Consider the following 21360-nt stretch of genomic DNA (forward strand, 5'->3'; position numbering starts at 1 on the left):
CGCCGGGTCGGAGAATCGGCGGGGGCTGGCGTGAATCCCGCCCCCGCCGGTTGCCGAATTCTCCACCACCGGATATTCGGCGGGGGCAGGAATCGCGCCGCGCCGGTTGGCCCCCCCCCGCCCCCCCCGCGATTCTCCGGCCCGAATGGGCCGAAGTCCCGCTGCTAAAATGCCTGTCCCGCCGGCGTAGATTAAGCCACCTCTCTTACCGGCGGAACAAGGCGGCGCGGGCGGGCTCTGGGGTCCTGGGGGGGGTGCGGGGCGATCTGGCCCCGGGGGGTGCCCCCACGATGGCCTGGCCCGCGATCGGGGCCCACCGATCCGCGGGCGGGCCTGTGCCGTGGGGGCACTCGTTCCCTTCCGCCTTCGCCACGGTCTCCATCATGGCGGAGGCGGAAGAGACTCCCTCCACTGCGCATGCGTGGGAATGCCGTCAGCGCCCGCTGACGCTCCCGCACATGCGCCGCCCGGAGATGTCATTTCCGCGCCACTGGCGGGGCACCAAAGGCCTTTTCCGCCAGCTGGCGGGGCAGAAATTCGTCCGGCGCCGGCCTAGCCCCTCAAGGTTGGGGCTCGGCCCCCAAAGATGAGGAGCATTCCGCACCTTTGGGGCGGCGTGATGCCCAACTGATTTGCACCATTTTGGCCGCCAGTCGGCGGACATCGCGCCGATACCGGAGAATTTCGCCCCAGAAGTCCACTAAATGTCTGTGGACAATTACACTGGAGGTGAATGTTAAAAGTTGTTCCATCACCACTCTCAGAAAATTCTCAGCGAGAAGCTTATAATCCTTCCTTGAATAGATTTAAATTTTGTGGCCTCACTCTGTATTGCATCATTTTGTCTTGTAGTGGAACCCCCCATTGTACCTGTAACAGCCAAACCAAATCAAGGGACACAGGCAAAAGAATTTAATGTAACCTTCACTGTGCTCACACTGTCATTCACATCAAGTCTGCAAAACCTCAGTTCACTGTTGTACACGGCTGAATCAAGGAACATTCGTGCAAAGGCAAGTATGCTAGCTGTGTCACTTGAGAAGAAAACATTCTATTTCATTGCCATTTTCATACTAAAATGCAACATGTTAATTTTCTACAGCTCAATAATCTGTATACCAATAGCAAAATAAACGCAACATTCTCCAGTTGTCAGTCAGTATCTTTCAGGTAAGAAATTAACTATTTATCTGAAAGTTCCAGGTCAAACTGATCCCCAACATATGTTCAAGTGCCCTGGAGATATTGGGCAGGATTCTCCGACCCCCCCCCCCGGCCGGGTCAGAGAATTGTCGGGGGCGGCGTGAATCCCGCCCCTGCCGGCTGCCGAATTCTCCGGCGCCGGCGATTTTGTGGGGGCGGGAATCGCGCCATGCTGGTCGAAGGCAGCGGCCTCCCCGGCGATTCTCCGGCCCACGATGGGCCGAGTGGCTGCCCGTTTTCGGCGGGTCCTGCCGGCGTATGTTACTACAGGTACTGGCGGGACGTGGCTCCGCGGGCGGCCTCTGGAGTCTTTGGGGAGGCGCGGGGTGATCTGGCCCCGGGGGGTGCCGCCATGGTGGCCTGGCCCGCAATCGGAGCCCACCAATCCACGGGTGGGCCTGTGCCGTGGGGGCACTCTTTCCCTCCGCACCGGCTGGTGTACCGGTCCGCGATGGCCGGCGCGGAGATGAACCCCCCCTACGCATGCGCTGGGATGACGCCAGCACACACTGGCGCTCCCGTGCATGCGGCAACTCGCGCCAGCCGGCGGAGGCCCTTCAGCGCCGGTTGACATGGCGCCAAGCCCCTTCCACGCTGGCCGGCGCGGCGCAAACCACTCCCGCACCGGCCTAGCCCCTGAAGGTACGGAGGATTCCGCATCTTTGGGACAGCCCGACGCAGGAGTGATTCACGCCACTCCTTTGCGCCGGAGATGCCCGCCCCGCCGGTTTCCGAAGAATCCCGCCCATTATGTAAAACAACCATGGGCGGGATTCTCCACGAACCGGCGGGGCGGGCCACTCCAACGCCGAGGAATGGCGTGAACCTCTCCAGGGTCGGGCCACCGCGAAGGTGCGGAATCCTCCGCACCTTCAGGCGCTAGGCCAGTGCCGGAGTGTTTGTCGCCAAGCCAACCGATGCGGAAGGGGCTTGCGCCACGCCAACCGATGCCGAAGGGCCTCCGCCGGCTGGTGCGAGTTGGCGCATGCGCGGGAGCGCCAGCGTGTGCTGGCGTCATCCTAGCGCATGCGCAGGGGGGTTCTTCTCCGCACCGGCCATCGCGGAGGTTGACACCAGCCGGTGCGGAGGAGTGTCCCCACGGCACAGGCCTGCCCGCGGATCGGTGGGCCCCGATCGCGTGGGGGCACCCCCGGGGCCGGATCCCCCCGCGCCCCCCCCCCGAGGACTCTGCAGGCCACCGTGGATCCAGGTCCTGCCGGTAAGGACCTGTTGTGATTTACGCCGGCGGGACCCGCCGAATATGGGCGGCCACTCGGCCCATCGCGGGCCGGAGAATCGCCGGGGGGGGGGGGGGGGGGGGGCGGGGGGGGGCGCTGCCAGCAGCGCCGACCGGCGCCCCGCGATTCCCGCCCCCGCCAAAACTCCGGCACCGGAGGATTCGGCAGACGGCGGGGGTGGGATTCACGCCGCCCCCCCCGGCGATTCTCCGACCTGGTGGGGGGTCGGAGAATCCCGCCCCATATAATTACAATAATGTTAGAAAATGACTTCCTCGATGTCATAGTCTGATGGGGTAATTTCCAAACTGCGTATGTGCATTTCCCACATACCCAACCTTCATGAATGTGACAGAACTGATCTTACGTTCTGCCTCACAAAATGAAAGCCACCTCAAATTAGTGTACATGTGGGACTGCGATATGCTTCTTCCATCTTGACTCCTGCAGAATGACTTTGCCTCAGTTATTGAATAATCTGCCTATAGTTAAGCGGGTGATGCCATTGAACCTCCTCCTTTAGAAGGTTCTAAACATCTTGAAATACTAGGGTGGAGAAAACCAGAGGTTATTGAGTTTGACAGAACCAAGCCAATATGTTTGTTAATTATTACATTGTCCAAGATGACAATGGGGGGCATAAAATAGGGTGCCTTGTTAACGGCAGGGTTTTCTCAGGTGGCCGGATTATCTGAAGGCTAATTGAGGCTTTAATTTGCCAATAAATAACTTCTTAAGGGCCTCATCCAACTGCAGCTAGTATTTGACCAGAGGCAGGAAGTGCTGAGAGCACATGATCAGTCAGCCACAAGAAATCTGGAATTGATGCCGTCTGAGAGAGTGTCTTCTGCTCCAGCATCCTGTCAGTAATGGAGCCAGCTGTTCCCAAGTTATTCCTCCCACAATTGCCTCTTCCTCTACAGCCCTCCTGAACCCAGCACCCTTCTGCCCTCGCTTGATCTTACTGGCCTAGGATCCTACCTTGGACTGACCTGGTTCCATGCCTCCTCTGATTGGAGACTACCTGTCATCTCAGTTGTGGTAACTGCTTCTTCTGGGGTTGCTGGGGTTAGAGAGTTGCCAGCCTTCTAATTGGCAAGGACTTCCTAGCCAATAGGGGCTGAAGTCCTGCCCCATGCTAATGAACTGCCTAACGGCTGTCAAATTGACTTGCGCCAATCCACCAAGTGGAGGCCTTTAAGGAAAGAAATCAGCTTACATGTGACTCGAGACCAACAACAATGTGGTTGACTCTTAACTTCCCTCTGAAATGGCCTAGTAAGCCACTCAATTTAGGGGAAATTAGGGATAGGCAACAAACTCTGGTCTTGCCGTCAATGGCTACGCCTATGAATCTGAAATCAACTTCCGGATTTAACGCAAACATAGGGTGGGATTCTGTGTCCCGCCACACCAGGGTTCGGCGCGGCCCCAGGATTCTCCGTCTCGCCAGGTGGCCAATGGGGTTTCTCATTGTGGGCAGCCACACGCTGTTGGGAAAACCCCAGGCTGCCGGTGCAACAGAGAATCCCGACAGCGGAGAATCCAACCCATAAATTAATACGGGAATGCTGAAATTGTGGCTTGTGATTTGCTGCTCTGGCTCACCAGGGATACTCCCTGCTCCACCCCCGACACACATCCCATACACCCAGTGGGAGTAGTCAACGAGAACTTCCCTTTCCACTCTTATTTCCAGAAGAGCCTACAAAAATTACGCTTTATCTCATTGAGGAGAAACTGGGGGCGGGATTCTCTGACCCCACGCCGGATCGGAGAATCGCCGGGGGCTGGCGTGAATCCCGCCCCCGCCGTTCCCGAAGTCTCTGCCACCAGAGATTCGACGGGGGCGGGAATCACGCCGCGCCGGCGGCGGGAATCGCGCGCGCCGTTCGGTGGGCCCACCCCCGCCGATTCTCCGGCCCGCAATGGGCCGAAGTCCCGCTGCTGGAATGCCTGTCCCGTCAGCATGGATTAAACCACCTATTGAACGGCGGGACAAGGCGGCGCGGGCAGGCTCCGGGGTCCTGGGGGGGGGCATGGGGCGATCTGGCCCTGGGGGGGTGCCCCCACGGTGGCCTGGCCCGCGATCGGGGCCCACTGATCCGCGGGTGGGCCTGTGTCGTGGGGGCACTCTTTTTCTTCCACCTTCGCCATGGTCTTCACTATGGCAGAGGCGGAAGAGACCCTCTCCCCTGCGCATGCGCGGGGAGGCCGTGAGCGGCCGCTGACTCTCCCGCGCATGCGTCGCCCAGCGAAGACCCTTTGGCCCCGGCTGGCGTGGCGCCAAAGGCCTTTCCCGCCAGCCGGCGGAGCGGAAACCACTCCGGCGCGGGCCTAGCCCCTCAAGGTGAGGGCTTGGCCCCTAAAGGTGCGGAGACGTCCGCACCTTTGGGGCGGCCCGGCGCCGGAGTGGTTCCCGCCACTCCATTACGCCGGAACCCCCCGCCCCGCCGGGTAGGGGAGAATCCCGCCCTGGGTTTTAATGCCAATATGTCTAATAAATGCTGTTGAACAATCCATGAAAAAATACTTCCGTATTTGTGAAATGTTGTTATATCTCCCTATTATCAGTAATTACTGGATTTGTAAAACCAAATTGTTTCAATAATTGAAGTTATCCCTAAAGTTCATGGTATTTCAGCTTCTACCTTAGCTCTAGTGGGGGGATTAACTCCGTGGGTGGCATGGTAGCACAGTGGTTAGCACTGTTGCTTCACAGCTCCACGGTTCCAGGTTCGATTCCCGGCTTGGGTCACTTCTGTGTGGAGTCTGCACGTTCTCCCCGTGACTGCGTGGGTTTCCTCTGGGTGCTCCGGTTTCCTCCCACAAGTCCCGAAAGACGTGCTGTTAGGTAATTTGGACATTCTGAATTCTCCCTCTGTGTACCCGAACAGGCGCCGGAATGGGGCGACTAGGGGCTTTTCACAGTAATTTCATTGGAGTGTTAATGTAAGCCTTTGTGACAATAAAGATTATTATTATTTTCTATCCCCGTTTTTGGTGGGCATGAATGGCAGCGGGGGCAGAGTCCCCAAATAGCTTTGAGACCGGTGGGATATCCCCGCTCGATTGTCTCCACCCCCACCAGTGACGTAACGGCGCTTCCGCCATGCAATGACAGGAATCACATTTGAATTAATTTAAATGTAATTAGCAGGACAGTGCCAAGGGGTAATGCTAGGGGAGGGGGGCCTTCCATTGGGGAAGTTCAGGATGGGGTCCGGAGGGGGGGGGGGGGGCGGGAAGGTGGTGTGACTGTGGTGGTGATTCCCTGAGGGGAAGCTTTCTTATGTTCGTGGGGGAATCCATTTTATTAGATCGGGGTGCCCTTTTGAAAGCTGAGACTGCTGGTGGGGCAGACTCCGTCACAAAGTAATGACGGGGGATCAGCCTTCAGGATTTCTTTTAACTGAGTGTCAAGACATATAATGGGAAAAGCTGGTAATGAATCTGGCGGACTTCACTGGGATTCTCCATTTACCACCTCTGCGATCGTGAATCCCAATTGGGTGGAGAATCGCCAGAACTTTTCCCATTCTCCGCTTCACTGGACTGCCTTGGCTGCTCATCAGCTGTCAGGCAGAGCACTTCAAGCTGAAGAGCCCACCTCAAGGTAAAAAAAGTCAGACCAGAAGGATTTTGTTAAGCAGAATGCTGCCTGGGATCACCATGCTAAGGGTGATCTTCAGATTGTTAAGGGCTGGAAGGGGCAGACGAGACACAGGGCCCCATCCCAGGGAGGAGTGGGGGAGGCTCCTGTGGTGAACCCCTTACCAACAGCCCAAACCCACCCAACCTCCAGGACCTTTGGAGGGTTCCCTACCCCCCTAGCCAAGCAGTGTTTCAAAATATATGTTTCAAAATTTATTTTGTTCACAATGCGTTACATTTCCTGGTTGCCTGTCTATGAGAATTCTTTCATGTTATTGGCAACCTAGACATCTTGATGACACACTGCAGTCTGATGCTAGGAACCCCCATTAAGTAATGCCACACTCAGTTATACATTGAGAGTTAAAATTCTCACCAAGGTGATAGAGAGATCTCTCAGCAAGGTTTTCTTTGAGCTCAGAGGCTAGTGTTCTTGCATTGCGTCAATGTTACATTTAAAGTTTTAATAAAATAAATTAACCTCCTTTCCTATGTATGTGGCAGACCTGCAAGTGATGGAAACAGTACAGTTGAGTTAACCTGCATTTTCAAAAAGATTGCTAATGCTCAGCAAGTCGATAGAGTTCTACTTTATCATGAATTTCGAGACAACACAGAGGGGATCACCACCTTTGGAACATATTCACTGGACAGCAACAGCCTCTTTGTTAATGGTAAATACTCATTTTAATTCTGTAGCGCACAAAGACTCCGTGAGACGAATAGAGTGAAGTCGATGAGGCTTTATTAAGCGTGTCTGTTCCCCCGCAGCTCGATAGTAGAATGGCCAGCGGGGGAGGACTCCGGCTTCTTATACTCCGCCTTCAGGGCGGAGCTAGAGGTCAACGGCCAACCAGGACCCGGGATCTGTCAGCCAATGACATTAGGGCTTCCAGTCCCACATGACCCCCAATACATACTACCACATTCATCCCTTGTCAAAAATGAACCCGGCGGGGTGATGCTTCGTATGGTGGTAAGGGTTTACAGGGCTGGTCCTGGGAGGAAAAACATTCACATGGCAATACAGCATTGTACAATTTTGTCCTGTTTCAACTATTTACAGAGGGAATAGGGAGAAAAGCAAAAATGTTCTTGTGAAAAGTCCATATTTTGGTTTAGATCGACGCCACGAGTCGGTCGGGCGGTCTGGTCGTCCGTGTCGATCGCCTCAGCCCCGGTGGTGGTGGTGGTGCTTGTACCGGTGTTGTCGTCTCCGGGAGCCTTACGGTTTCAGCTTGGGCTTTATCCTTGGTCAGGCCTCAGGGAAGTGGAACCGATCCTCCTGGGAAGGGGGCGGTCGCGGGGTGCGGCGGTGGCAGGAAGGGGGTTGGGTGAATGGTGTCGGGGGGGTGTGTGTGTTGCCGGCGGGTGCAGATCCCGCAGGGAGACTGTGTCCTGTCGGCCGTCGGGGTACTCCACATAAGCGTACTGCGGGTTCGCGTGGAGGAGGTGAACCCTTTCGACCAACGGGTCCGCCTTATGTGCCCGCACATGCTTTCGGAGCAAGATGGGTCCTGGGGCCGCCAGCCAGGTCGGCAGCGACGTTCCAGAGGAGGACCTCCTAGGGAAGACAAGGAGACGCTCATGAGGCGTTTGATTAGTGCTCGTACATAATAACGACCGGATGGAGCGGAGAGCGTCCGGGAGGACCTCCTGCCACCGTGAAACTGGGAGGTCCCTGGACCGTAGGGCCAGTAGGACGGCCTTCCAGACCGTGCCGTTCTCCCACTCTACTTGCCCGTTCCCCCGGGGGTTGTAGCTGGTCGTCCTGCTTGAGGCTATGCCCTTACTGAGCAGGAACTGGCGCAGCTCGTCACTCATGAAAGAGGACCCCCTGTCGCTGTGGACGTATGCGGGGTAATCGAACAGTGTGAAGATGCTGTTCAGGGCTTTAATAACTGTGGCCGCGGTCATGTCAGAGCAGGGAATGGCAAAAGGGAAGCGGGAGTATTCGTCCACCACATTAAGAAAATATGCGTTGCGGTCGGTGGAGGGGAGGGGCCCTTTGAAATCGAGACTGAGGCGTTCAAAGGGGCGGGAAGCCTTAATCAGGTGTGCTCCATCCGGCCTGAAAAAATGCGGTTTGCATTCCGCGCAAATGTGGCAGTCCCTTGTGACTGTACGGACCTCCTCTAAAGAGTATGGGAGATTGCGGGACTTGATGAAGTGGAAAAACCGAGTGACCCCCGGGTGGCAGAGGTCCTCGTGGAGGGTTTGGAGGCGGTTAATTTGTGCGTTGGCACATGTGCCGCGGGATAGGGCATCGGACGGCTCGTTCAGCTTTCCGGGACGATACAAAATCTCGTAGTTGAAGGTGGAGAGCTCGATCCTCCACCTTAAGATCTTGTCGTTTTTGATTTTGCCCCGCAGTGCATTATCAAACATGAAGGCTACCGACCGTTGGTCCGTGAGGAGAGTGAATCTCCTGCCGGCCAGGTAATGCCTCCAATGTCGCACAGCTTCCACTATGGCTTGGGCTTCCTTTTCCACTGAAGAGTGGCGGATTTCTGAGACGTGGAGGCTCCTGGAGAAAAAGGCCACGGGTCTGCCCTTTGGTTAAGGGTGGCCGCTAGAGCTACGTCGGAGGCGTCGCTCTCGACCTGGAAGGGGAGGGACTCGTCGGTGGCGTGCATCGTGGCCTTTGCGATATCCACTTTGATGCGGCTGAAGGCCTGGCAAGCCTCTGTCGACAGAGGGAAGGTCGTGGTCTGTATTAGGGGGCGGGCCTTGTCTGCGTACTGGGGGACCCACTGGGCGTAGTATGAAAAGAACCCCAGGCAGCGTTTCAGGGCTTTTGGGCAGTGCGGGAGGGGGAATTCCATGAGAGCGCGCATAGGTTCGGGGTCGGGGCCTATTATCCCATTGCGCACTACGTAGCCCAGAATGGCTAGCCGATTGGTGCTAAAAACGCACTTGTCCTCGTTGTACGTGAGGTTCAAGGCTTTGGCGGTCTGGAGGAATTTTTGGAGGTTGGCGTCGTGGTCCTGCTGGTCGTGGCCGCAGATGGTTACATTGTCGAGATACGGGAACGTGGCCCGCAACCCATGTTAATCAACCATTCGGTCCATCTCCCGTTGGAAGACCGAGACCCCGTTTGTGACGCCAAATGGGACCCTTAGAAAATGGTATAATCGCCCGTCTGCCTCGAAGGCTGTGTACTTGCGGTCACTTGGGCGGATGGGGAGCTGATGGTAGGCGGACTTGAGGTCCACGGTGGAGAAGATTTTATATTGGGCAATCCGATTGACCATGTCGGATATGCGGGGGAGAGGGTACGCGTCTAGTTGTGTGTACCTGTTGATGGTCTGGCTATAGTCTATGACCATCCTTTGTTTCTCCCCTGTCTTCACTACTACCACCTGCGCTCTCCAGGGACTATTGCTGGCCTGGATTATGCCCTCCTTTCGTAGCCGCTGGACTTCGGACCGAATGAAGGTCCGGTCCTGGGCGCTGTACCGTCTGCTCCTCGTGGCGACGGGTTTGCAATCCGGGGTGAGGTTCGCAAACAAGGACGGGGGTTGCACCTTGAGGGTTGCGAGGCCGCAGATAGTGAGTGGGGGTATTGGGCCGCCGAATTTGATCGTAAGGCTCTGTAGATTGCATTGGAAATCTAATCCCAGTAAGGTGGGGGCGCAGAGTTGGGGAAGGACGTTTAGTTTGTAGTTTTTGAACTCCCTCCCCTGCACCGTTAGGGTAACTATGCAGAATCCTTGGATCTGTACGGAGTGGGATCCTGCAGCTAGGGAAATCTTTTGTGCGCTGGGATAGGTGGTCAATGAACAGCGTCTTACCGTGTCGGGGTGGATAAAGCTCTCCGTGCTCCCGGAGTCGACTAGGCATGGTGTCTCGTGGCCGTTTATTAGCACCGTTGTCGTCGTCGTCTGGAGTGTCCGGGGCCGAGCTTGATCGAGCGTAATTGAAGCGAGACGTGGTTGTAGTAGTGGAGTGGGGTCCGTTGTGTCCGTCCAAGATGGCGTCGGGGATGAACAAAATGGCCGCCCCCATACATCGCACGTGGCTGGCGGGTCACATGATGGTGGCGGGGGTGGACAAAATGGCCGCCCCCACGCGTCGTACAGGTCTGGGGAGGTCCAAGATGGCGGCGCCCTTCCTCCCCTCGTGGTGGCCAGGACCCAAAATGGCGCCGTCTGCGGGTCGCACATGGGGCGCTGGGGAGCGCTAGGACCGCGCGGAGCCGTCTGCGGGTCGCACGTGGGGCGCTGGGAGCGCTAGGACCGCGCGGAGCTCCCTCACCGGGGACAGCGGTGGTCGGGACCCAAGTTGGTAACGCCGGCGGGTCAGACGTGGGGCGCGGGGGGGGGGGTTAGGGGGGCGTTAGGGACGTGCAAAACTCCCTCTTCTCCGTGGAGAGTGGTGGTCGGGATCCAAAGCGGTAGCGCCGGCGGGTCATACATGGGCTGCGGTGGGGGGGGTTGGGGAGCGTAAGCGGCGTGCAGAGCTCCCAGTTCTCCCGGGACCGCGGTGGTCGGGACCCAGAGCGGCTGCGCCTGCGGGTCGTACATGGCGTGCTGGGGGGGTTGGGGAGCGTAAATGGCTTGCAGGGCTCCCTGTTCTCCCGGGACGGCGGCGACCTCGCGGGACAGGCACACAACCGCGTAATGGCCCTTTTTCCCGCAGCTCTTGCAGATAGCTGCGCGGGCCGGGCAGCGCTGTCGGGGGTGTTTCGCCTGGCCGCAGAAATAGCAGCGGGCGCCCCCGGTGCGACTTGGCGTTTGGACCGCGCAAGCCTGAGGGGTGTGCGGGGGGGGGGGGGGTTTGTCGCGACGGGTACGTACAGGGCCCAATGGGCTGCCGCGCGGTCGGGGCCGTAGGCGCGGGTATTACGCGCAGCCACGTCTAGGGAGGCTGCTAGGGCCCGGGCCTCTGAGAGTCCTAGCGACTCTCTTTCTAGAAGTCTTTGGCGGATTTGGGAGGAATTCATACCTGCCACAAAAGCATCGCGCATTAACATGTCCGTGTGTTCATTTGCGTTCACCGAAGGGCAGCTGCAGGCTCGTCCCAAAATCAGCAGCACGGCGTAGAATTCGTCCATCGATTCTCCGGGACCTTGCCGTCTCGTCGCGAGCTGGTAGCGAGCGTAGATTTGGTTAACTGGGCGGACATAAAGACTTTTCAGTGCTGCGAACGCCGTCTGGAAATCCTCCGAGTCGTCGATGAGGGAGAGACCTCCGTGCTCACCCTCGAGTGCAGGACTTGTAGTTTTTGATCTTCTGTGACCCGGCCGGTGGCCGTTCTGAGGTAGGCCTCGAAACAAGTCTGCCAGTGCTTGAAGGCTGCTGCCGTGTTCACTGCGTGGGGGCTGATTCTCAGGCATTCCGGAATGATCCTGAGCTCCATAGTCCTTTTTAGGCACGCTTAATAAATTATAGTGCACAAAGACTCCGTGAGACGAATAGAGTGAAGTCGATGAGGCTTTATTAAGCGTGTCTGTTCCCCCGCAGCTCGATAGTAGAATGGCCAGCGGGGGAGGACTCCGGCTTCTTATACTCCGCCTTCAGGGCGGAGCTAGAGGTCAACGGCCAACCAGGACCCGGGATCTGTCAGCCAATGACATTAGGGCTTCCAGTCCCACATGACCCCCAATACATACTACCACAAATTCAATAACTATTTAATTTTATTTACACTGTAAACCAATTGAAACTTAATTTCAGAGGCACTGGCCGGAATTTCCCAGGCGTTCTCGCATACGGGATCTTCCAATCTCGCCACCAGTGAAATCCCGCCACAGGTTTCCCAGCAGTGGGGGTGCATAGAATGGGAAACGCTACTGACGGTGGTGGAACCGAAGATCCCCCCGTGGCCAATGGCAGGTCACCTCCGCCGCCGCGAAACACAGAACGGGGGTGTGGAAAATCCCACCGATTCTCTCTCTAGCTGCACTCTCATCCCGCAAATATCTCTCGCAGTTGGTGCCCTGTCCTTACTAATCACTTGACATCTCACCCTTATCGACTGATTGTCTTCCATTCTTGGGGTGGGATCATCCTCCCACCCGCGCGGTGTGTTTTACAGTGGTGGGGGCAGCCCACCATCAGCCGGTGGTGGAGTCTGCTGGTCCCTCTGCTGTCAACGGGTTTTTCCGTTGTTTGCACCCTCCACTGCCGGGGAACCCGTATTCGGGGGTTGCCGGCGATGGGACTGGAAGATCCCGCTGGTAGGAGTGGTTCGAAAATTGTGGCCTTAATCTGTTGGTTTCATCTCCCTTGCTCTCAGGGTTTCCTGATCTGCTGATTCCACCTTGCTATTGTCTCTGCTAGTTCATGCCTATACATTGCGAAATCAAAGAGCTAGCATCCATTCAACATCCATATTAGCCGTTTCAAAAGTGCAATTTCTTACCAAATGTGAAATATCTCATCCAAACCATCACACGTTCCTGACACTGGTTTAATTTATATCAAACTTTCTTCAAATGAATCGCAATTTTAAAGGGAAGAATTTCAACAAGCTTTCTTATCTTTTCCAAATATATTTGTTTTTTCAGGTTACCATGAATCAGCTGTTTTAACCAGTAAGTATGAGAACTAGCTCTGTCCCATTAATATTGCTGTTTAACATCTCGACAAAAGGTATCATTGAATCAGTTTCATGTGGAATCTTACAAAGCTGGACCTGAGACAAGAATCGGATTGGGAATGCTTCCTCTGGTGTGTTCGGCATGGTGAAATTCGCAGCATAAGACCATAAGATAGAAGAGCAGAATTAGGCTATTCGGCCCATCGAGTCTCCTCCATCATTTAATATAATATATAATACATAAAATCAACCTTCACTCCTGTGCCTGCAGTGATTCTGTTGGGTGTACTATAAGTGAGAAACTTGCCAGACTAATCTATTCCTTTGTCTTCTGCGTATGTATAAGGAGGACCTTCTAGCTCCTGTGGATACAGAACAACTCTCCTCCAATTCATCTCCTCCACCAAGACTTCCAGTGCAACATCGGAAGACCTGGGTGTCCATTGTCCCATATGTTCAGCCACTCCTTTGCTTTTCCCCAAGTCACATTCAGCTTCTCAGGGACTCCCAGCAATTGCTTCAGCTACAGTTCATGATCCTTCAAGTGTATCAGGCTAGTTTGAGCAGTGCAGGCTAGCTTTAAGTAATGCTAGCAAGCCTTGATTTCGGACCCCCTCCAGATATGTGCAGCCAATGGATAACACAATCAGCACTGGATGCATGTAGAAGTCCAGTGAATGAGCAGGCAGAATGAAGACGGTAATCTGTCTTTACAACGCTACTCCCAGCTTATTATCAGGGAACATCCAATTTAGCCTCCTCAATGTAATTTAATCTTTCAACAATTTGTAAACTAACATTCCAGAACATCACATCAGGGTTTTTTAAAGTAAATATAGCAGTCACAGCTTCTTAGAGTTGCATAGAAATTGTTATATTGAGGTGCGAAAGCAACATTTGCTCTCAAAAGGATTTAGAAGCGAAAAAAGATTGAAATGCCACCACGGAGTAAAGGCACTGTGCTCACACTGGTTGAAGCTGAATTAGCTCAGTTGTCTATAGACAGCTGGTTCGTGATGCAGAGTGAGGCCAAGGTTATTCATGAAGATCCCACCTTCTCAACCATGCCCCTTGCCTGAGGTGTGATTCTCAAGTTAAACCACCACCAGTCAGCTCTCCCCCTCAAAGGGGAAAGCAGCCTGTGGTCATATGGGACTACGGCGACTTTACTTACTTACTTCCATGAGAGTCAGGCTGTGTCCAGTGCCATGAAAAAGAAATATAAACATGTGCAGAACTGTTGTTCCCTCAATCTTCAAAGGCAACCGCACAATGCTAAGACAATGGGCAAGATCTTCCGGCTGTTCACACCAGCGGGATCTTCCGATACCGATGACAACGCACCCCCACTGCGGGTTTCCCGGAGGCATGAGGTGGGTTGAATGGGAAATCCCATTGACAGCGGCGGGATCAGAGGATTCCGTCACTGGTCAATGGCGATCCGCCTCTGCCACTAGAAAACATGCCGCGGGGGACGGGAAATGTCTGCGCAATATTATTATTATTTTATCCCAATCTCCAACAAATATTATCTTTAGATGCAGCTCATTATGTGAAGTAAAACTGTTAATTATTACTCTAAACACTATTATTTAATTTTATAAGCCCTCTTTTATGTAAAACATTAAATATTGCAGGTGAGGTGAAAGCAGAGTATTGCTTCAAAGTAAGTTAAGCAAATAAGATCAGATAATTAACGGTCAGTGTGAAATCACGTTCCAGGGCTGATCACAGCTGGAAGTGCATTTCGTGCCCGCTCCTTGCCCGCCGGCTGGGTGTTTCCAACGGACAAAAATGTCAGGCCCAGGTTTCGGGATCAAATGTCATAGGGCAAATTCTTAACTGATCCGTTTTATATGTTGTCAAAGAACACAACATTATTGCAGATGTAATGCTCCCATTTATATTCAGCACATCCTTACATTTCCTGTTTAATAATTTCTTGAAATACTGGTTTAATGAAATGTGGAGGTTCAACTAAAATTTATGTAGAAGGTGTTGGGTCCATTCTTTCTTTCATGTGAGGACTGTGAAGACACTGATCCTAATGGTGTATGTAACTAGAATAGGAACAGCAGATTGTATTTGGAACCATATTTGCCAGCCAAATATAATATGGAACTAGTCATCTTAAAGAGTAAGGAGGTTTTAATTCATCATTAGAGAAGCAATTCAACCCAAGACCAGATGACTGCATGCTCCATACCTACTCATATGGGCTTTCTAATGGAAAAGCATATCTGTCAGCATTTCAAGAACTTCTGTTAGTTCTGTACTTGGAATAACACCAGCAGCCCAAAATTAAAATAAGCAGAAGACTCCAAATCAATAAGACACTCCACAAAATTAGGACTATTTCTTGCATAAATAAACAAACAGCTGCTTGTTCACTGGAAGGAGAGGTTTGCTTCTAATTTTATATGTGATAGGAAATGATGTTGGATAGTCTTTCGAGTAAGTTATCTCAATAAACTTTGTAAAGTGCGAGCTCCACCTTGAAATCTTCTGTGATTTCAATATTGTTGATTTATTGGTTCCATTATCTTTAATACAAATGGTACCATCACAGAGACGCTTGATTCTTAATTTTAATGCATTGTTGTGTTTCTGGATAGCTAAAACACCATTTGTGACCACTTCTCCAAACCTGCAAACAAAGCCCTTTGAGTTTAATGTGACCTTCATTGTTACGAACCTGGCTCTGACAGCAGATCTGCAGTCGCCCAATTCTGAACTGTACAAATCTGCATCAAATGTTATTGTTCATCAGGTCAGTCAACAAATTATTATTACAAACGTGTATTTTAATTGATAATATTACATTTGTCTCTAAAACTCTGATTGTTACTTTTCTTCAGTTGAATGGGCTGTTTAATGACAGCAATATCAAGAGAACATTCCAAAGCTGCAGAGTTCGCTCTTTCGGGTAAGGAATATTGACATTGAAACTTAGCGCTATTTGTTTCAAGATTACATTAATGTTCAGTAAATTAGTTCATATAACATAAATGTTAAAACAGGTTGAATTTCTGGTTATTTTACAGAATTTTGACGTCTCACTGATTAGATCATTAGTATTATTTATTTGTTTCTGTTAGATGTCTATAATTGCTGTAAACAACAACGCTTTCCTGTAGTTTACCAAAACATTTTGAGATGTGAGATTTTATTGAATAATTAAAATGATAGATTTTCCTGAGCAACAGGATCCAAAACAGCATCAGGTCTGAGATTCGTGTACCTTGTCAGACATAAAGGAGGAGCTGCAGTTTTAACCAGATTGTTATAAACAATGTCAGGAATTTACATCTTTGATCTCTGCTATTTCTGCAAGCTAGGATAACGGAAGGATTGACAGTAGTCATGTTACACTGTATGTCCATTGAGCAGCATATTCTTCTATTGATAAATGCACTTGAACTCTAGTGCTTCAATAATAATAATCAAATAATCTTTATTATTGTCACAAGTAGGCTTACATTAACACTACAATGACGTTACTGTGAAAAGCCCCTATGATAATATTAGAGGATTACTAACACTAAATGTTGCTTCTCCTGAGCAAGTCTTCGTCCTGGTAAATACTCAGCTGATGTATTGTTTCTGGGAAAAAATACCATTCACATGGCACCTCAGTGAGGTTAGTGCTGCCATGCACCCTGAAGTTGTGGGTTTAAGCAGTTAACCTACTCTAGCTATAAACCTCCTTGGCTGGTTAACTCAGTTGTCTAGATGCTTAGCATATGAGTGAGAATGACACTAAAAGTGTGCGATTTGATCCCGTTGTAGCTGGAGGATTTGGGGCCTGCCTCTGATCCCTGCCCCATAGTAAGCCATGGTTATCTGACCTTGAATAATCAAGCATGGTAATTACAGAGGAAGAATTTTGCATCCATAGCAATCATCAACTCTATGAAGTGAATGGATATGGGGCGGATTCTCCGTTCCGACCCCTAGATCGGGAAAGGTGATTGGGCGGAGAATCGGTCTTAACGCCAGACTCGCAGCGGGTGCCGGGGTCACGCCAAATCGTAATTCTCTAATACCTTGGCAGCAACGTCAATGCATTCCACTCTGTATGTAAATTCTGTTCGCTTATCATCGGCGGACCTGACGGTATTTTCTAGGGCCTCAATGATGCTCCCCAACTCCCAAACATGAGGATCACTTGGGCATTTAAAAATCGGGAAACAGGCGCCGTGGCTCTTAAGGGAGAAAGAGGAGATAGGAAATGCAGAGGCAGTACTGTGGACTGCCAGTCCTGACACTGGCCGGGGCGGGGGGAGGGGGGCCTTGGTGGTGACCAGAGGATGGGCCATGGAGTCCCCCACAGGACCGGTGTCCAGGCATATACTGCCATTGCCGCAGCCTGCAAGGCACCTATGTTGCTGCGTACCCCACTGACCCCCCCATCTTGGCCCGAGGCTCTGCAGAATAACATCAGCCTCATGGGTGCCTGGTGGCCATCAAGGTGACAGTCGCCCTGAACATCTATGCCAGGGGGTCCTTCCAGGCGCTGAGTGGGGACCTGTCTGGGATTTCACGGGGCTCAGTGCATAGGTACATCTGCGCCATCATGGAGGTGCTATATGCCCAGCCTGCACTATATCCATTTCAATATAGACCGAGCCCACGAGGATGCCTGGGCAGCGGGGTTCGCTGCAGTCATCGAGATGCCCCGGGTCCAGGGGGTGATTGACAGGATGCATGTTCCCTTACGAGCAACTGCAGATGACAGGCTGGTCTTCACAAACCGAAAGGGGTTCCACTTGAAGAACGTGCAGCTGGTGTGTGACCATGAGATACGCATCATGCACTTCTGTCCCCAATACCTGGACAGCATGCACAATGTTTTCATCCTGGTACACTTGACCATTCCTGCCTCTTCGAGGCATCCCCTTGGTTTGGAGATTGGCTCCTGGGTGACGAGTTATCCGTTGTGGCCGTGGCTGATGACGGTTATCCGGAGGCCACAGACCGACGCGGAGCCATGCTACAGCTACATCCATGCTGTAATCAGGGGCGTTATCAAGCAGTGCTTCGACGGACTTCCGGTGGCGGCCATGGAGGAGTAGGTTGCACATTTGATAGCTCCCACCTGTGACGGACTTTTGGCCCTTTTTTCCCCGTTTGTTTCCAGATTTTATTGGATAAATCGGTGAAGAGTGAGACAGTGAGGAAAAATCCCCCTCCAGTATATGGAGAATTGGATCAGAACTGGCCGTGTGAGAAGACAATGTCCTACAAGGAAGACACAAGCAGAGCTGGCAACACGGGAAAGCATGGCGGAGAGTCAGGGCCGCGGGGAAACGGCACAGTGGTCGACGCAGCAGCTGGTGAAGTTTTTTGAAGATTGCTTCATCAAGCTTAAGAAGGACACGCTGGACCCGATCAAGGCTTCGATTGATCAAGTGGTGCAGAATCAAGAAACCCACGGACGAGCGATCCAGGAGGTGGAGGAAAAGGTGTCTGAGCACGAGGAATACATAACCGTCCGAAAGACCAAGGTGGAGATGATGAATGACCACCAGAAAAGAATGCAGGAGAAGCTGGAGGACCTGGAGAATAGGTCCAGGAGATAGAATCTGAGAATCGTCGGCCTTTCTGAAGGCAGTGAGGGACCGGATGCGAGGGCCTATGTGACAAACATGCTGGAGAAGTTGATGGGGTCTGAGGCGTTTCCTTGGCCCCTGGAAATGGATAGAGCGCACAGAGCCCTCGCGAAGAAGCCCTCGGCGAAGGAGCCGCCGAGGGCGATGGTGGTAGGTTTACACCGATTCCTGGACAAGGAACACGTTCTGCGGTGGGCCAAGAAAGTACTGTACACACTCCTGTCAGCATCAACGGGGCCAAGGTGGAGATGGTTAGCAGTTTCAAATTCCTAGGTGTGCACATCTCCAAAAGTCTGTCCTGGTCCACCCACATCGATGCTACCACCAAGAAAGCACAACAGCGCCTATACTTCCTCAGGAAACTAAGGAAATTCGGCATGTCCACATTGACCCTTACCAACTTTTACAGATGCACCATAGAAAGCATCCTATTGGGCTGCATCACAGCCTGGGATGGCAACTGCTCGGCCCAGGACCGCAAGAAACTTCAGAGAGTCGTGAACACCGCCCAGTCCATCACACGAACCTGCCTCCCATCCATTGACTCCATCTACACCTCCCGCTGCCTGGGGAAAGCAGGCAGCATAATCAAAGATCCCTCCCACCCGGCTTACTCACTCTTCCAACTTCTTCCAAAGGGCAGGAGATACAGAAGTCTGAGAACACGCACGAACAGACTCAAAAACAGCTTCTTCCCCACTGTCATCAGACTCCTAAATGACCCTCTTATGGACTGACCTCATTAACACTACACCCTGTATGCTTCATCCGATGTCAGTGCTTATGCAGTTACATTGTATATGTTGTGTTGCCCTATTATGTATTTTCTTTTATTCCCTTTTCTTCCCATGTACTTAATGATCTGTTGAGCTGCTCGCAGAAAAATACTTTTCACTGTACCTCGGTACACGTGACAATAAACAAATCCAATCCAATCCAGAAAGATTGGAGCAGCAAGTCGGAGAATTGTGAGCTGCGCATTTATGAGGACCTGGGCACGGATTTGGCCAAGAGGCGAGCTGGGTTTAATCGGGCAAAAACGGCCCTCATTAAGAAGGGGGTGAAGTTTGGGATGTTGTACCCAGCCCGTCTATGGGTCACACATGAGGAATGTTACTTTTACTTTGAAACACCAGACGATGTATGGACTTTCATCAAGGAAAAAAGACTGGAGTTGAGCTAAAAGACACTGAAGCCTTGGAGAGTACTGGAGTGGCGATTTGTTGTCAATCACTTTTGTGCTGGGTTGAATAAGTAGTGTTATGTGTAATAAGGGGCTGTTTTGATGGCTAAAGTTAACTTTGTCTTACTGGGAGCTGGTTCGAGGTTTTCTGGGGTTGTTTTTTTCTCTGGGTGTTTTTTCACTGTTTTTTCTGATGTTTGTTTACTGGGGAATGTGATGTTTTGAATATGTTTGTCCAAGTGGGGGGAGAGGGGAGAGAACAATGGGGAGACAGACTGCTTGGTGCCATGGGCGGGTGCTATCACGTTAGCCTAGTCAGCTAATTCACGGAAGCACAGTGGGGGGTGAGCAGGTGCTAAGCTGTAGCCTGATATGGGGAGTTGGGTTTCTAGTGCTGTTACGAGGGGGGGGGAGGGAGAGGGGTTGAGGGAGAGGGGGGAGCGGGAGCTGCTTTGCTGACAGGGGAGGAACTGTTACGAGGGGACAAATGGGAGGTCGGGGACGGTGAATGCGTGAGGGGGGGCTTGAGAAACGCGGGGGCACGAGCTGCAGGCTGGCCTGAAAAGGGTGATGGCTAGTCAGCGGGGGTAGGGGGGGGGAGTCGTCTCCCCTGGCCAGGCTGATTACACGGAACATGAGAGGGTTGAATGGGCCGGTCAAGAAGGCTCACGTGTTTGCGCATTTGAGGGGTCTGAAGGCGGGGGTGGCAATGTTACAAGAGACACACCTAAAGGTTATAGACCAGACTAGATTGAGAAAGGGGTGGGTTTGCCAAGTATTCCACTCAGCGCTAGGCTCAAAGACCAGGGGGGTAGCGATCTTGATCAATAAACGAGTGGCATTCGAGGCAGGGAGAATCATGTCAGATAAGGGGGGTAGGTACATAATGGTGAGAGGGAAGCTGGAGGGGGTGCGGGTGGTACTCGTGAACGTATATGCTCCGAATTGGGACGATGTGGAATTTATGAGGCGGGTGTTAGGTAAGTTCCCAGACGTGGAGTCACATAACTTGATTATGGGAGGAGATTTTAATACAGTCATTGGACCGGTCAAAATCCAAGACAGGGAGGATGCCTGCCGCGGCAAAGGAATTGAAGGGGTTTATGGAATAGATGGGGGGAGTAGACCCATGGAGGTTTGCATGGCCAATAGCGAACGAGTTTTCTTTTTTCTCTCATGTCCACAAGGTATACTCTCGCATTGACTTATTTGTTCTGAGCAGGAATCTAATACCGGGGGTGGTGGATACTGAGTACTCGACAGTCGCAGTGTCGGATCATGCCCCACATTGAGTGGATCTATGGGTTAATTTGGAGAGAGGACAACGCCCGCTGTGGAGGCTGGATGTGGGTTTTTTTAGCGGACGAAGCGATCTGTGGGCGGGTGAACAAGGCCAACCAGAACTACCTGGAAACAAGTGATACGGGGAGGTCTCTGCAGCAACGGTCTGGGAAGCTTCAAAGGCAGTGGTCAGAGGAGAATTAATCTCGATACGGGCCCACATAGAAAAAGCGGAACGGGCTGAGAGGGATAGGTTAGTTGAGGAGATACTCCAGGTGTCAGGAGATACTCGGAGGCCCCGGATGCGGGGCTACTTAGGGAGTGGCGGAGATTACAGGCGGAGTTTGGGCTGTTGACTACAGGGAAAGCAGTGGAACAGTTGAAGAAGGCAAGGGGGGCGATTTATGAATACGGGGAAAAGACAAGCAGAATGTTAGCGCACCAGCTCTGAAAAAGAAAGGCGGCCAGGGAGATAGGGAGAGTAAAGAGTAGAGGTGGGAATACGGTCCTAGACCCAGTGGGGGTGAATGATGTGATTAAGGACTTTTACAGTAAATTATATGAGTCGGAACCCCCGACGAGGTTGGAGGGGTTGAGGCAGTTTTGGATCAGTTGAGGTTCCCGAGGGTGAATAAGGATCTGGTGG

General features: G+C 52.5%; 1 protein-coding gene across 1 annotated transcript in view; it reads left to right on the forward strand.

The window, feature by feature from the left end:
- The window catches only part of LOC140395776 (uncharacterized), a 187344-nt gene that overhangs the window by 91210 nt on the left and 74774 nt on the right, over positions 1-21360 (forward strand). Inside the window, exons 79-84 of the mRNA XM_072483934.1 lie at positions 853-1013; positions 1103-1170; positions 6600-6769; positions 12607-12633; positions 15254-15408; positions 15497-15564. Of these exons, the coding sequence (XP_072340035.1) occupies positions 853-1013; positions 1103-1170; positions 6600-6769; positions 12607-12633; positions 15254-15408; positions 15497-15564 (649 nt within the window). The remainder of the gene's footprint in view (positions 1-852; positions 1014-1102; positions 1171-6599; positions 6770-12606; positions 12634-15253; positions 15409-15496; positions 15565-21360) is intronic.

The sequence above is a fragment of the Scyliorhinus torazame genome, chromosome 18 (assembly GCF_047496885.1).
Source record: "Scyliorhinus torazame isolate Kashiwa2021f chromosome 18, sScyTor2.1, whole genome shotgun sequence".
In the NCBI taxonomy this organism is placed as follows: domain Eukaryota; kingdom Metazoa; phylum Chordata; class Chondrichthyes; order Carcharhiniformes; family Scyliorhinidae; genus Scyliorhinus; species Scyliorhinus torazame.